The 15,901-nt window shown below is 38.7% G+C and overlaps 1 protein-coding gene across 2 annotated transcripts; it reads right to left on the reverse strand.

Moving 5' to 3' along the window:
* Positions 1 to 1,460: 1,460 nt before the first annotated feature.
* Positions 1,461 to 15,467, reverse strand: rac2 (Rac family small GTPase 2). 2 transcript variants are annotated; one of them, XM_058641552.1, is made up of 7 exons: positions 15,345 to 15,467; positions 10,161 to 10,232; positions 8,401 to 8,518; positions 7,111 to 7,173; positions 3,159 to 3,318; positions 2,907 to 3,041; positions 1,461 to 2,119 (listed from the first exon to the last, which is right to left on the reverse strand). In XM_058641552.1, exons 1-6 carry the CDS (start codon positions 15,377 to 15,379, stop codon positions 2,911 to 2,913), a joined length of 579 nt encoding a protein of 192 aa, XP_058497535.1. In that variant the 5' UTR covers positions 15,380 to 15,467; the 3' UTR covers positions 1,461 to 2,119; positions 2,907 to 2,910. The 2 variants fall into 2 exon arrangements, with proteins under 2 accessions (XP_058497535.1, XP_058497537.1); XM_058641554.1 differs by lacking the exon at positions 1,461 to 2,119 and having other exon boundaries at positions 2,966 to 3,035; positions 3,143 to 3,318.
* Between the last annotated feature and the right edge of the window lie 434 nt (positions 15,468 to 15,901).

Genomic DNA, 15,901 nt, shown 5'->3' on the forward strand with positions numbered 1-15,901 from the left:
CAGAGCATCCACCGTGCCAGAGGGGGAGCTGTGTATCTGAGAGCTGGCCTATCTATTATGTCACTTCCAGGTACCTGGCCAATCACAGGACAGTAGAAAAGCTCTCGTTGGCTGGCCAATCACAACACAGTCCACGTTCTGGGGGTGTGGTTTTGGTCTGAAACAGCACGGCTCCATCAGTGAGGAGATATTTTGGTAGATATTTTGATCGGCTCGTTTGCAGCGATTAGGAGGATTTTAACCATGAAAACAAGTTAATATATGTAAGTAGACCTCCATAACTAACATATATGTGTGATACAAGCATTCTATATCGCCTTTAAAATACATATAAATATAGTGCTTGGCTCTTTTTTTCGAATTTTATGCTGAACTTTCTTCCAAATTCTTTTCAGCACTGGGCAATATTGAATAAATGACGCTTCCCTCCCTCCCTCCTTTGATATTTGGTGTTTTAACGATCCACATGTTTATTTTCCACGACAAGTCTCCCCAGTAATTTGATTGTGTTGTTTTAAAGATTTGTTTTCATGCTTCTGTCCAATCCTCTTTCAAAAAAACATCTAGTGTTATCCACATATTGTTTTGTTTCCTGCAGAACTTATAGATTACACTTGTTCTTTCTGTTTTTATACGTGCACTGTGTGTATTATTGTATTGCAATCTACACTTTCTACAACTTCTGATGTAGTTTGTGCTTGACCAGGTGCATCATAAGGTGATGCGTCGACATGGCTGACATAACTTTACATTTTACACTGCAAAATACTTGACACACACTTTTTAACGCAGCTGTTGGCCTCATACACATCTTCTCAGAAATGTGGCATATTGAGAGCACAAGTGTAAATGCACATAGGACACTTTGGAAAGGCTCTCCATGCATTCAAAGATCCTCCAAGATCCGGTCACACTTACAGCGTTCCGCATCCAAGGAGAGATGACTCATTGTCGTACATGCTTGAGGCTCAGTTCATACTTAAGCGAGGGTCCTCGTAAGTCTGGCGTTCCATGCATACATGCTCAATCTCATCATATTCAATACTGGAGGTTTGTCACCAGGAGTTTCTATGGTAACAGTCTTCTTCTTTCGCTCCAAAACCAGTCCAGTTGGTGACCCACCTCACCAACTGGACTGGGTCGATGCATAATTTATGGTCTGTGCAGACTGAAACTGGAGGGGTGCTTGTGTCTGTCTACGAATAAGGTCTGTGTGTGCAAAATTTGACATCATGTGGACCTGTTTTTGGGAAGTTGCAGAGATTCGGTTGTAGTCGGCTTCCTGCATTTGGTCCACTTGAAGCGAAGCGAGACCTATGTTTTAGGCGGACCAGAGTTTGCTTCTTTTTGTGTGGATCAGAGTTCGGTTGCGGAACTGATTTAATCCGATTTAAATCAGTGTTTTTTTTGCAAAAGTAGAAAAATAATGACCTTGCAGTTATTTTCCTTACTCATTTTTTTTTATTATTTTAACATCACAAAAAATAATACATTTCTAGATTTTTTTTTTTGTTCAACATTGTTCAGCTCCCGACTTAAAACTACACTGAAAAAAGAAAATGGTTTGCAAACTTAAAAATGTGACTTGAATTACTAACATCTAAACTAAGGCGTCACCAACTGATGTATTATTTTTAATTTTGTCATCCATTTTCTTTTTGTCAGTGCTGATCCTTGTTTTTCAATCTTTATCACTCTTAAAACAACAACCACGTAACATTAACGACTAATGTCTTTGCAGCACCGCATTTCAAATTTAAATATGCAAATAACACTTTCACATAATGTAAATATGAAACATGTGCGTGATTTATGTGGGAATCTACAGCATAGTGTATGAGCTGGAGCAGGTTCAATCACTGGTTGTTTTTTCCTGATCAAAACAGAAAAATCTGCCGCTGCATGTTAAATGCACTTTAAAATTCAGTCTCAGAGAGCGTGGTCTGTACACACAATATTGTACCATTATTTTATGACTCCAAAAGCATTATTTATTATAATTTTCTTTCAAACTAGTGGAAATCTAGTTTGTATTTTGATATTATAAACAATACAGAACTCTCAGATGTTCTTCTTATAACCCAGGTTCAGCGGTTTTTCTCCCAGTTTCTGGAAGAATCTGTAAAAAAAACGAGAACCAGATGGTTTGTATTATCTCACATGTATTATCTCTATTAACTATATATATATATATATATATATACATATATATACATATATATGTATATGTATATGTATATGTATATGTATATATATATATATATATGTATATATACATATATATATATATATATATATAAATCTGTTTCTGTACCTTGGCATATTAAAATGCCAATGGGATTCAATCAGTTCTTCAATTACATCAATTTATCTTAATTAACAAGCTCAAAAATGAGATGGCTTTCTTTCATTCAGACTCCCGTCAAATTGATGCCATCCTTTCCAGCTCACTTTATTAAATCTGCCCTGACAAGGCTCGGAAATAACCCTGAGATCACAACTTATATTTCATATTTCAAGCGCAACATTAGTGAAATGACTCATCGTGGATTAGCCTTTTGTTCTGTGTGCTATCAGAGCTCACTCCATCTATCTTCTATCCTATTCTCGGTCTCATCACATCATCTTTTATTTTCTTTCTCTTTGCCACTTTTATACTTTCAGTTCCCACTAAGTGAAACTGTGTGGTCGGTATGAAAGAAGCCTTTGTATCCTCTAACAGTGGGACGTCCATCCATGCTGTACAATAAATTGTGAAGGATACATTCAGACTTAGGATAGAGAAAAGCAGGCCATTAACTAGCCATTGTGAGTGCTCACTACAACTTCCCCTCATTTCCTTTCTCTCTCTTTCTCCCTGACCTCTCATCCTCCCTCTCTCTCTCCCTCCTGTGTTCATTTCTTACCATTTTACAGCAGTGAGCAGGGCTTCTTTTTGACCTTGGCGGGCTGAGGGCAGAGCACGGCGCGGATGGCCTCATCAAACACAGTCTTTAGACCACGCTGGGTCAGAGCCGAGCACTCCAGGTATTTCACTGCCTCTGTAACGTAAACGCAAAGAACACCGCAGTTATGAGTTAATAAAAAAAGATTATGCTGGAATTATGGAACTTCCTGGCTCATTTTTCTCCTGTCCAAACACCACGAATGCAACTGACCTATGTCTTTTGCCAGAGCCAGGCCGTGAGGGTAGGTGATCGGTGAAAGCTTTTTCTCCTTCAGCTTCTCAATGGTCTCCTTATCGTCCCTCAGATCCAGCTTGGTGCCCACCAGGATGATGGGTGTGGAGGGGCAATGGTGACGGACCTCCGGGAACCACTGGGGTAAGGACGGAGTTGGAAAAGTAGGTAAAAAGTAAATTAATAATTGTACACAACATGAGAAAAGCTTTTATTTTCAATACCCAAACTCAGACCACCTCCTCTCTCACTTTCACGGATGGTTCCACTTTCTCCATTCCCTCTAAAATAAAAAAACCTTCTCTTTCTCACTCTTCTGCCTCTCCTTCAATCCATTTTCCACAGTGAGGAAATGAAAGATCGTATCTGCTACAGAAATGAAGTAGATTCCATTTGTGCCCACCGGCCAGTGACAGATGTTTGACTGGCAAATCCAGCCGGCTTAGTGAAGCAGTCCTCTAACAAGCCACTTATTTGACGTGTGGGGATTATGGGGATTACCTGATGAGCCACACTACAGTTGTTGGTTTTTTTCATTTTCATTTTTAAAAATTGTCTACTCATGTTTTAAGCTTTTGATGTAAATGACTCGATTTCCTGAGAAAAATGTAACTAAATTAAATTCTGGACAGTTTTAATCTGCTACACGGTTTAACAGAGCTGTTAAACTGAGATTTAGGAAACGTGCATGCGGAGTGATGTGGAAAAGTTTGGACTGGATGTGATTAGAATTTATTCTGATAGGTTTGACATTTGACTTTGATGCCGTCACTGAGAATTACCTCCTAACTTTTCACCTGCTCATACTCCCCACAGCAATCAGGCTCAGTGAAGCCACCTGTGACTGGTTAACTGAGCCCAGAGTCAGGTTGGGTAGGTGTGTGTGTGTGTGTGTGTGTGATTTTAATACTAAGACGTGCATTGATATGTCCTCCCCCCGCTTCCCCCCAGTTAATCTATAATTTATTGTATTTTGCATGTTTCTGGTGCAGGACTGAGATGATTGAGTTCTGTCTGTTTTAATTTGCCAACCTTTACCCCATATAATGGTACAGTCCAATTAGGGCGGAGTTAGCCTGGGGTATAAGAAACCATTTGGGGTTTGTGTGAGGGGTGCAGCTTGTCATGAGTTTGTGTTGGGTCTTTGATTTTAAATAAGTTTTTTGCTTTTGTTCATTTTCCTGTGTCGTTTAAGGAGCTCTGACTGCCTCTGGGACTGATAATGCTGAATCATGTTAATTTATTGTTTGCATATGATCCCTCAAGCTTTAAAGCTACAGTAATTAAGCTTTAACTTAAGAAAAGCCTTCTTGGTCCAGGGTCTGTCTTTTTTTCTCTCGAATATACCCTCTGTAGAGGGTTGAGTCTCAGCAAATCCCAACCCATTTAGCAAATAATGAACCGTTCCAGTCATGCTTTCAGGGCTCGCCATCCCACAGAGACATGAGAGTGGTAAATGACTTACTCCCAAACATTGATGGCTCTTAGTGCAGCATTTCGCACGATCACAGTTTTCTTGACCGACTTAAAAATAGTTTTGGTCCAAATCTGCCACCCAGTTCAGTGTATGCTGGAGTGCCTCAGGGGTCCCTGCTTGGTCCATTACTTTATTCCTTGTACATTCAGCTGTATCATTTGGAGTTATAGAATTAGCTTCCATTGTTCTTGATGATGATACAAAAGGAACCTAAAACAAGCAAAACTGGACTAAAATACAAGTTAATATGGCAGTGCTTGAGACATGAAACTATTGCCTTGGGTCATCTATTGTGTATGAACTGTTTGTCTGTCCACGCTCATCTGGAGGGAGGGGCTCAGGACAGAAAGCTTCAGTATTCAACGTTTGTTTTTTTTTTTTTTTTGCAATAGAATTAACTCCTGTAACCTGTCTCCGGTTGCCCTACTTTACTAGCGCACTGTTGCTGTTGCCTCTAACAGTCTTGACATTAAACAAATCGTGACGTGAGATCTAAACCCTGCTATTCTAAGACATACGGAGAGTCACATGGAGCTGACTTATTATGTGAACTCTCTTCTCTTATAAATGTATTTAACAGTTAAGTGGGGTCGTTTGAGTGATTTATCTAAGTCTTTCTGTCTTCTCAGACACGAGATAAAGGTTTTAATTTGTTTCGAAGCGCAACGCTAATCCATCTGCTCTTTCCCTCTAATTGATCGTGTGTCTCGTAATGTAACACAGATTGAATACAATCTGATTGGCGATGGACTGACGTCGAGTGAGCAGGATGCCGCTAATCCATATTCCGTCTTGTCATTATCCTTTGATTAGAACTTGACATTTAGCTACTCGGGAGGATTCCTGCCGGTGACATCTAAGAAGGCAGCATGGAGCTGAGAAACAGTAGGAAAAGATAGAGAAGAAGGCATGACAACTGCCATGAGACACCAAAATCATTTCAGCTGAGATGAGAGTTCCGTAAGAATCCAGAGTAATAAAAGGTCTATTTTCTTTTCTTTAAAGAATATAACATTGTCCTTGTGATGAGTGAACTACAGTTTTATCAATAATAATAAAGGTTTGTGGAAACAATTGTTTTACAGTTGCTGACTTTTTTTTAAGATGCCATAGGGGTTGTGTTTTTTCTAATTGATGGTAAATAATATTGTACAGAATTGTTTAAATTGTCGTTGGAAAGGCTATTTTTTACCCGTATTTGATCATCCAACACAATTAATCCCATTTAAAAGCACCACCACATGATTAACTGATTGTAGTCGTGCAGAATACATTTGCAATACATTATCGCAACCACATACAGGCCTTTATTTATCTATTTAATGCCAAACACGACTTTATTTTCTTTTTTTGAAGTTTCACTTCATAGCACTCGTGTTTTTGTCACCTGTTCTTTTGATGCCATCCTTTTTTTAAAAATGGTCTCCCGGGGAATAAGTTTCCATCGTCACCACTCCAGTTCCAAAGTAACCATGGTGACTCGCGAGCAAAGCAACAGCGAATCGTGCTAAAACTGCTCAAATCCATGTTCATGGCATTGTTCCCTTTTGATGTGAGGTGTTCGTCGTATAGCGCCCTCGCGGTTAAGGGACTGTGATTGGATTTGAGTGAGGTCACGGGAAAAAACTCTTGTTAAGGTCCTGCTTTTGGCCCAGTGCATGAATGAGACTGTTAGGCATGAGAGCACTTAATTTGACAGTGCTGGACATGAAAGGTCTCATCTGACAGTGCTACTTAAAGTACCTGGCAGGCAAATAGGTAGTGGAATAAACACGGGTAATTAGACATCTTGTACAACAAGTGATATATAACAACTCTGCAGGTCCTTTAATGGTTAATTAAAGTTTAAAGCCAATTATTTACAACCAAAACCGAAGCTATTCCGATTGATACAACAAAAATCTTGTTTTTGCCTCGTTTGTTTAGCTGTTTTTTTTTTTATTTATTTTATTCAAAGATGCGTTTTGTTTCACTACATGTTCTGTATGTAGGGTCTTTTTTGGTTTTCTGAAATAACCGCATACAGAAATAGTTCAAAACCTAAAAGAAAAATGCAGGGAATAGAGCTTTTAAAAATTTGAATGAACTCTCGCTGTACCATGACTCCAAAAGTCAATCAAATATCTTCATTAGAACTTAATTCATTGAAACATCTTCAGTCAGTGGAAAACTTTTTAAATTGAAATTAAGTTGCACAAAAAAATATTCCCTTGCATGTAAATGTCACTGTATTATTGTATTAATATACTTCTAACTGAAGACTATAATAAAAAGTATGTCTCTTAATGTAAAGTGAGTCAGATGTGGTGGCATTTTTCACATAAGACACATTATGAATATCACACAGGAAAAAACAAAAATCTGTCTCGATTATTGCTTTTCCCGTCTTTCTTACCAATGCATGAAAATATGCAAGAATGAGATTCAGACTACTTAGTTTTACTTTATCCTCACCTTAGCTCGGACGTTCTCGTACGACGCTGGGCTCACCAGAGAGAAGCAGATCAGGAAAACGTCCTGGATGAAGTGAGAGGAGAAAAAGGAGTGACATAGAAAATGTAAATTGCAACAACAACAATTACAAGAAAAAATAAGTGCATTTTTGTAGCCGAAATGTTGTTTTTTATCATAATTTCATTCAACCTTCATTAACATGTTGCCTTATTCAAGCCCCCCATCCCTGATATTAAGATTCAAGGTTAATTTCAAGGTTAACTCTATAACACCTAAGCCTCAAAAATATCCGTCTGGATTTTTTAAATTTTATTTTGCTTATTTTAACCATAAAAGGACCAGAAAATGTGGTGTTTTTCCCCATTTTTCCAGAATAACTTTCAATATCTGACAGTTATTTACAATTTTACTGCATGTTAAAGTAGTGCATTAACAATTTATGCTCAATTTTTATTCAGAAAAAAACACTGTGGTCGTTCACAAACACCAGATTTTGCGTGGTCACTTTGAAATCACCGTAATAACCACGCGTTGGCTTTGACGTGCAACTTCGCAGCTTTCAGAAACCGCTGGAATTTTTCGCTTACAATACGCTCGGTGTTTAAGGATTTAGTCATAATCTTGGTTTGTGGCTTCCTCAGTGTTTTTCCTGCTCAAGCAACAGCTTTATATATATATACAGTATATACACTTTTAAATATATACAGTACATATATGTTGTTTTATTCTCATTTCATTACAAAACGACTCTTTTCCAGATCCAAATACTGTGTAATTATTCCGTTGCTTGATTAAAAATCTTTCTGCTCACTTAACCCAACAAATAAATGCATACACAAGCAACACAACATGCTATAGTTTCCCCCCCTTCCCTTTCTCTTGTGGTCAAATCTATTATCCCTTGACAGCACATGGAAAGAAAGCGATGCAATCTCCATAGCAACTGAGCAAATGATGCAGACGGAGTCCATATGCAAGGCTGAAAGCTTTAAGTGAAACATGTGTTTTCATTAATTCAGTAGATTTTTTCGCCTTATATTCTGTATTTCACCCGTGACTGTTAACAGCGTCTGTCTCTGTGTTTCTTCAGTGGGTTTTTGCCTAACCCTAACAATGAGCTGCTTCTCCAGTCATATCTTGCGTTTCTTTTCTCATTATCTTCCTGTCCTTTTAATTTTGACGTGATGTCACAGGCTGTACTCTTGCATATTGATCTCTAAACTACCTCTATGAAACCCCAGGAGGCGACTAAGTATATGTATTTTTTTATAATGATTTGTGTGTGTGTACCGTCTGTGGGTAGGACAGTGGGCGGAGCCTGTCATAGTCCTCCTGTCCGGCTGTATCCCAGAGGCCCAGGTTGACTGGCTTGCTGTCCACCATCACATTAGCAGAGTAGTTGTCAAATCTATGGGGAGCAAGAAGGTCATGGGTCAGTCAATCACCCGGCGTCGACATTTTCATTCAAGTGATTATTAGAAGAAAAAGATCAATCGTTTGATTTATGAGGGCAATAAAAATGACATGACACTCAGGCTGGGTTTTCATAATTAGACATTAGTTGCCAAAGGTCAGAAAGGAAGAGTGTGTTATTACAGAAAACGTGGAGCTTGTTAAGATTGAACTTTTTTTTCTTCACACTCCAGAATCTAAAATGTAATGTGCGAGCGACACTGCCCCCATGTGGTCACACTGAAACAACACAGTCTCATCTGGAGGCTGTTGACAGACACACGCAGGAAAACATTATGGACATAAAGTGTCATCAATCCCAGTTTATTATCTGATTAATAATGTGAATGTCTTGCAATTCTGATTCATCTTCTTTCATTATTGTGTCTTTGCACTTGTTTACAGTCGTCTGTCACCTTCTGTTAATAGGAAAAAAGCACTTTTCAACCATTAAAATGTCTTTAAATGGAAATTAAAGTTATGAATCTCTCTCTCATTATTCTTTTCCAATCTGGTTTAGAAACTTTGTTGTTTTTTTTAAAGAATTTTACATTTAAATGACCTTACTTTATAAATGTAGTGTCATGATTCAAGTGGAAATATCGTGGAAATGGGTCTTTCCACATGTTTAAATTGTCTTGGTTTCATACAACTTCTTTATTATCTTAATGTGAAATTCTCATAATATTATCCTTCGAGGGATTCCTCATTAGCCATGATTATACTTGGAATAATAAAAGTGTAATTAAGTAACATTAGGAGAGTAAGCGTATGATAAATGCCTTTGCTCGTAAGCACAGCAGATTAGCTGAGTTTTAGTAGTTTTTTGTTATATACATTAAAAGTACAGTCAGACACCTTCTCACCCCCCTATTCCAGGGGTGGGCAATTATTTCACTCAATATTCATTTTATTTCTTTATTAAAAAAAAGCTGTAAATTGTATTGTTTTGGTGTAAATTGGGCGGCGTAAAAACACACACTAAACAAAATCAGGGAAAATGCAGATTGTATTGTATTGCAATTATAACTAACTAATTCTGTTGAAAATATCAAATTACTACACTACACTAAATCACAGTATGGTATATTATGATTGTATTCATTATATAGTATAGTAATTTGACTTAGTATGCTATAGTATAGTCTGACACCATGACACATTTCTAAATTAACCACACGCGGGACAGCCACATCACGCCCAGGTCTGCTCTAATTACAAAAAGAAAATAAATAGTCAATAAAGTAAAAATTCAATAAAAAAAAAAAAACACAAGCACTAAAAGAACTAAGAGGGACATAGGGGTTCTTGTTTTTTGGCCTGTCTAATACACTTTATTCTTTACCCTCTTATTCTATGTTCACTGTAGTGAGGCTGGAGCAGACAGACTTTGCAGAAGACGTGTGTTTAATGAGCTTTAGGCCGCTGCCAGCCCAAACCTGCTGCAGCAGTATGTCGTCCTTAAAGACTCATGTGAACACGTGTGGGTTCATACTGTTTTACTGTCACTTTCTGTAGGTTTTCAAATGTTTTTCAAATACCTGTGTGAGCATGTGTGTGTGTGTGTGTGTGTGTGTGTGTGTGTGTTTTATACTCACACAGTAGGAATGTACTCCCCGGGGAAGGCATTGGTTGTGTAGCTGATGAGGAGACATGTTTTTCCCACAGCTCTGTAACACACAAGTAAAAACACACGATGAACAGACAATAACACAGCATGGGAGACAAACTCACGGTGGGAGACTTTGTCCCACTAACTGTGGACGGTGTGAAGAGTTCAGCGGGTTTCTGTCCATGTTGTACTAACAGGAAGTGATGCAAGACGATGCGCTGACAGACACCGCTGACTCTGTGGCCCTTAAAATACCATGTTTTTGTCCCATTTAAAGAATAACACACACCTCCACCAACACTGAAATCCACATCCTGATCCATATTATCATTTTATCTAAAAAAGACACATACAGACAAACTTCCTTTGCTTTTAATGAGCAGCTCCCAACTGTTTTTTTTTTTTTTTTTTACATCACATTGTGAGACATGTCTGAACACACGGTCCAAAACTTTGCTTTCCTTAAGTTTGGAACAGTTCCCGGAGCATTGTACAGTTTAAATATAAGCTCATAATATAGTCCATATCTTCAAGTTAAGACAACACGTTGATCAGAAGAGCACAGTGAGCCGTGAATTCGACAGCAGGGAAGTGGCACGGCACGCGTGAAGGGGGATGATGAAACAAGTATGAACTGGTCTCTGGTTCTTGTTTGGTTCCAGAGCTTTGCTGTCAGCATTTCAGACACAACACACACACACACACACACAAGAGACGCCACATAATATTCATGTAAACTGTGTGAAGTGCAGTAGCTTCAGATTCCTCCGCATGTAACAAATCCAGATTATTCTACTAGGCCATAGTATAACATTTAGATTCTGGTGCCTGGGTTGCTTCCTTTTGCCAGTAGATGGCGTTCTCATTTTAATCTCATTCAAACAGGATGCAGGTTTGATTGTTTGCCTGATTATTTAAAGTATGGCTGATTTCATTTGAAACTTGACAGTGACATTTTCGTAAATGGAAGTTTAATGTAATAAATAAGTCGATTTACTTCATATTTTTCTGCATATTGCAGCTTTCTGTAGCTTGATATTACAATTATTAAATCAAAATTAACATCTCTCGAATAGCCATTAGTAAGTAGGTTGAAAATCGACTAATCGTTTCCATTGACTGTTCTTTTTGGTTTCCTCACTGAACCAGATGAATTAAGCCTGGTTTGCCGGTTTGAAATCCCTCTGATGTGGTTATTCATTCATATTTTGGCTTTTAAAAACCTGGATTATGCCTTATCACGAGTTGAAGACATCAGTAAACATTTCCCTGCAGCGATGACAGTCCCAATCACTAGTTGCAGGTCTTTATTCACTATAGCATGGCGTCCATTTAGTAAACTATGGTCCATTTAGAGTCAAACAGAGGCTGTTAGTAGATAATTTGGGTTATGGCAGGTGTAGGTAAATGTGAGTTGGATGAGCTGTGAGTCAGGCCCACCTCAACTCGTCCAAATATGGTCACTTCTTCTTTTAAAGTCCATGAAAGCACCCTGGCTGAAATAATAAAGGAGAGGCGTCAAAGGTAAAGGCTTTAGTTGTGTAACGGTAAGAATAAAGGATTGCATAATGTGGATGTGTGTGTCCTCGCAGTGATACAAAGACAAGTCTGTGTTTGTGCGTGAGTCAAAAAGGGAACCGATCTGTTTCAGAATCATCAGTTAAGAGCTGAAAACAGGAACCAGCCAGAGCGAGCTATCAAGAAGAAGAAGGAAAAAAACTTCCACCTCTGATCTCTCGCTGCGTGTTTATTTTTAATCTGGTTTTCCATCAGCTTCTCTGACACCGGCCCACGTTATCTGGCCTCAGCTTGGCACACTCTTCAAAGGTCAATCATTTTAATCATTTTCACTCCATCTCTGTGTGTTTCTGCTTTATCTCATTCCCTGTATACCCTTACAGTTTATTTGTCTGTGTCCATGTTGTACATTTCATCATTTCTTGAATCTTGGTTGTTAAGGGAAACCCCGTTTTTTCCTCATCTTGGTCCAGTCCAAGTAGGACAAGCCAAAAAAAAGTGTGTCAAACACAACTGGCATACAGCACAGATTACAGAAGCATGGTGAAATAAACACCCGTCCACCCATTGTTTCAGCCAGTGGTCTTCCTGCGCTGCACACAGGAAGTAACAGGGAGGTAATTGCAAGGAAATACCATCATAATGCAATTTCCAACTTGGCATTTACGTGTGGTGTAATTATGACAGTCATACTAGGTTATTTCCAAAGTAATATCCAGCTTATTGCTTGGTAATGACGATTACTGTCAGCTACCATACCATCATATGAAGACGTTTGTGAGTTAAAATTGATAATATAATATTATTGCCATGCTGTATCTGTACTGCAGTTTCCAGTATAACAATGTGTCTCATGCAGAGACGGATGGAGGCAACGGCAAGATTGTGCTAGTAAAGCGAGACGCCTGCAAAACAGGTCGGAGTGTGACTCAAATGCAAACGAGTGCCCACAGAAAGTTACAGAAGTGACTTCTACTGCTCTGAAAAACAACACTGCGTCGTTCAGCAGTTTGACGGGTTGAATTCTTCTTGTCTTCACCGGCCCCCGTGCTGCCACTGTGTACACGTAAAACCCACCCTCACTCGGGTCTGATAGTATTGCTTCACAGAGCCTGTTTTCAGACACAGCATACAAACACTTTTATGTCATGTACTGTACAAGTAAGAAGTAAGATTACTGGTCCAGAAATGTACTGTAGTAAAAGTAAAAAAGGAAGGGAAGTGGGTTTTTTAATTAAATAATAACTAAAACAGGCTGACAAATGTCATTTAAAACATAAATGGAAGTTTACTGATCCAGTTATTTCCCTGTGAGTGAACATTTAGCTACATTTGAAGGAGTTTCCCTTTTATCTTTGTCCGTGAAGCTTTTTCTCTCTCGTATAAAGCCTGTGTCTCACTGAACTAAAGTCAAATTACACTGGATGAAAGACACAGAGCTGTCCTTATTTCCTGTTTTCAGCGCTGTACTCTAAAATTAAATGACAAAATATCCTGTTGGCACAGTTTATTTCAGACATAGAGGTGTTCTCTGATGTGATATCGCAAGACAAGTTAGTCTGAAAATGTGCTGAAAAGGTTATAAGGTTAAACCAGAGATTTATATAAAACAAGTGGAACGTTCTGGTTTGCTAACTGAAGCTATTGAAGATGTGAGAATATAATGGATAGCCACCAGGGGGCGACTCTGCTGAGTTGAAGTCTATGGGAAAATGAGTCTACTTCGCACTTGATTTAGAACGTTCCCCAGAACAGTCTCCATTTTATGAGAGTATTAGAAAAAAGAAAGAAAGAAAGAAAGAAAGAAAGAAAGAACGGCATGAATTCTGAGATTTAAAAAAATACAAATTCTGAGATTGAAGTCAGAATTCTGGGATTAAAGAAAAACAGCATGAATCCTGAGATTAAATTATTTTTTTTTCTTTTTTCACATCTGGCCCTAATCTTCTTCAAAAGACCATGATGTCACTTATCTTCCCATGAAGAGAAAAACAAAGCACTGCAGTTAGGGGAGGACACCAGTGTGATTGACAGCAGGTATCAGGTGACATTTATGAAATACCACCGATCCAAATCACAAATCTTGAGGCCTCAAAACAGGAGTTCAGATTCTTATTGGTGAAGCCGCAACTGGTCAGAATAAATCAGTTCATATCTCATTCATCACTGCTGCGGTGACAAAAGACTTTATTATGCCGTTATTATGGAACAAACATGCTGGAGTGTTGCCGAGCAACGCAAGACTCACAGCGATGCCGAAAAACACGTCGACTGACAAAGACTCAACCATCACTACAGCATTTTCTAACGTTCTGAACTCGAATAAAGTCAAACCTGAGATAAACCACATGGAGTATTCCAATCTTGGTTACAGACTGTAATGTAGAATCAGATTATAATCTCCTGGTGGACATAATGTGATAGAGCCAGAATCAAACTTTGTTCTAATTGTATATAATATGTATATGTACATAAAAATGTATAAATTAATAAAAAAAACACTTGGCTTTTGTGTGCTTTAGTGTAAGGGCCTTGCTTTATGGAGGGGCCATATTGCAACATTACATTTCTACAGCAATCTGTACATTCTATTAAAACTCATGGAAAACGGCATCATCAAGATGAATTAAGCAGAATTTTGTCCAGCCAGTAGAAGGCCTTGTCGCTTAAAAATGAAATAAAAAGGTTATTAAAGGTCAAATGATGCCCTCATTTGTGCTGCAAGCGACATTTTTGATGTTTGTCTGCGTATATCTGAAAATAAAACCTTAAAGTTGACACTTCATTGCCTTTAATAACTGATTCATGTTAAAAAAAAATATCCATCTTCCTCATAACAGTTTGAAATCACAGTGTCTCATTTTAGCACGGAACCAGGAAGCTTTGTCACATGTATGCAAATGCAGCTGCAGGACTGTAGAGTGTGTGTGTGTGTGTGTGTGTGTGTGCGTGCGCGCACAACCTGTAAACCTTTCATTTTATGCGTCTCTGGCAGCAACAGCGACGCCACTTCCGCTCGACAATTTCCCCGTTTTTTACTCCACCTTCACGGGTAAAAAACGTTTGTGCAGAAGTGGATTTATTTGCTGAAACTTTGTCCAAATGTAATCTAGTTTAGACTTTAGACTTAGTGAAACAGGTTTTTTCACAATAAAAACTGCAGTTATATCCACCTTTTTACAGAATATAGCCTCTCTTTTTTTAGGGTTTCCTGGAGCCACTCTCTTGAACTTCTTCTCTGTTTTTCCCCCCACAGAAAGAGTCTGTACTTTTGCTGCAGTACAGCATTTCCCTGCATGTTGTGGCCTGCACCTCTTGCCAAGGCACCATTGCTCTATCAAATACACGCCTTCAGGTTTACATGCATCACCTTGAAGAGTGTGTGTTCCTAAGTGACTTTAAAGTTTGTAGTAACCTGTTGATCCTGTGGAGAAAACTCAATCACACTACAGCAGAAGTTGTAGAAACTGTTAGTCGAGGCCGCTCAGGCCTAAAAAAAACACCCTTCAATGTTTCTGTTCAATCAGCCAAAATCCTTAGACGAGGGCCAAACACGTGCCCATTTAAGCATCGGGCAGAGTTACCGCTTCATCATTCAAACACAGCTGAAGTTACAACAAATGTATATAGGCAAAGTAAAAAATTGGCGTACCCATCTCCCACGACCACACACTTGATAGCCTGCATCCTGTTCCGCTCAGCCTCGTCTGAGTTCTTCTTCGCCCCTGACACAAACAGAGACTCACAGACTCACAGAGAGGAGGGTGCAGAGACACACAGCAGCATGCAACCACAGGAAATTGTTACACACCTCCCTCACTCCCCTCCCTCTGCTACAGCCTCTTTCTTTTTTTTTTCTTTTTTTTGCACCCATCTCCCCTTCCTGTTTTGTGCCTCTTACCAACAGAGCTCATGGGTGAGATAAATATATATAAAACATCACAAAAAGGAAAGGAGAGGACAAACAACGTGGGGAAAAAAGCAGTTTACAACATTATTATAACATTAACACGACGGGCTTCACATAAAACCTGAACACACACACTTCAGAGGACATTACATTGACCTGCATTCATTTTCTGGAGACTTACTCTAAACATAACCCTAACTACTACTAACTAACCATCCTGAACATGTCTTCACCTTAAAATCTAATACTTTACATTGTGGGGACTTGATTTTTGTCTCCATAAGGAAGACAAGTCCCCA

Source organism: Solea solea, chromosome 10 (assembly GCF_958295425.1).
Source record: "Solea solea chromosome 10, fSolSol10.1, whole genome shotgun sequence".
Lineage (NCBI taxonomy): Eukaryota > Metazoa > Chordata > Actinopteri > Pleuronectiformes > Soleidae > Solea > Solea solea.

Bases quoted from the DNA above. Each gene is read 5' to 3' on its own strand.
- rac2 (XM_058641552.1), bottom strand. From the start codon at position 15,379: ATGCAGGCTATCAAGTGTGTGGTCGTGGGAGATGG. The intron at 10,233-15,344 runs GTACGCCAATTT...TGTGTGTTACAG, and splicing joins TGTGTGGTCGTGGGAGATGG to AGCTGTGGGAAAAACATGTC. The intron at 7,174-8,400 runs GTACACACACAC...CACTTCATCCAG, and splicing joins CACTGTCCTACCCACAGACG to GACGTTTTCCTGATCTGCTT.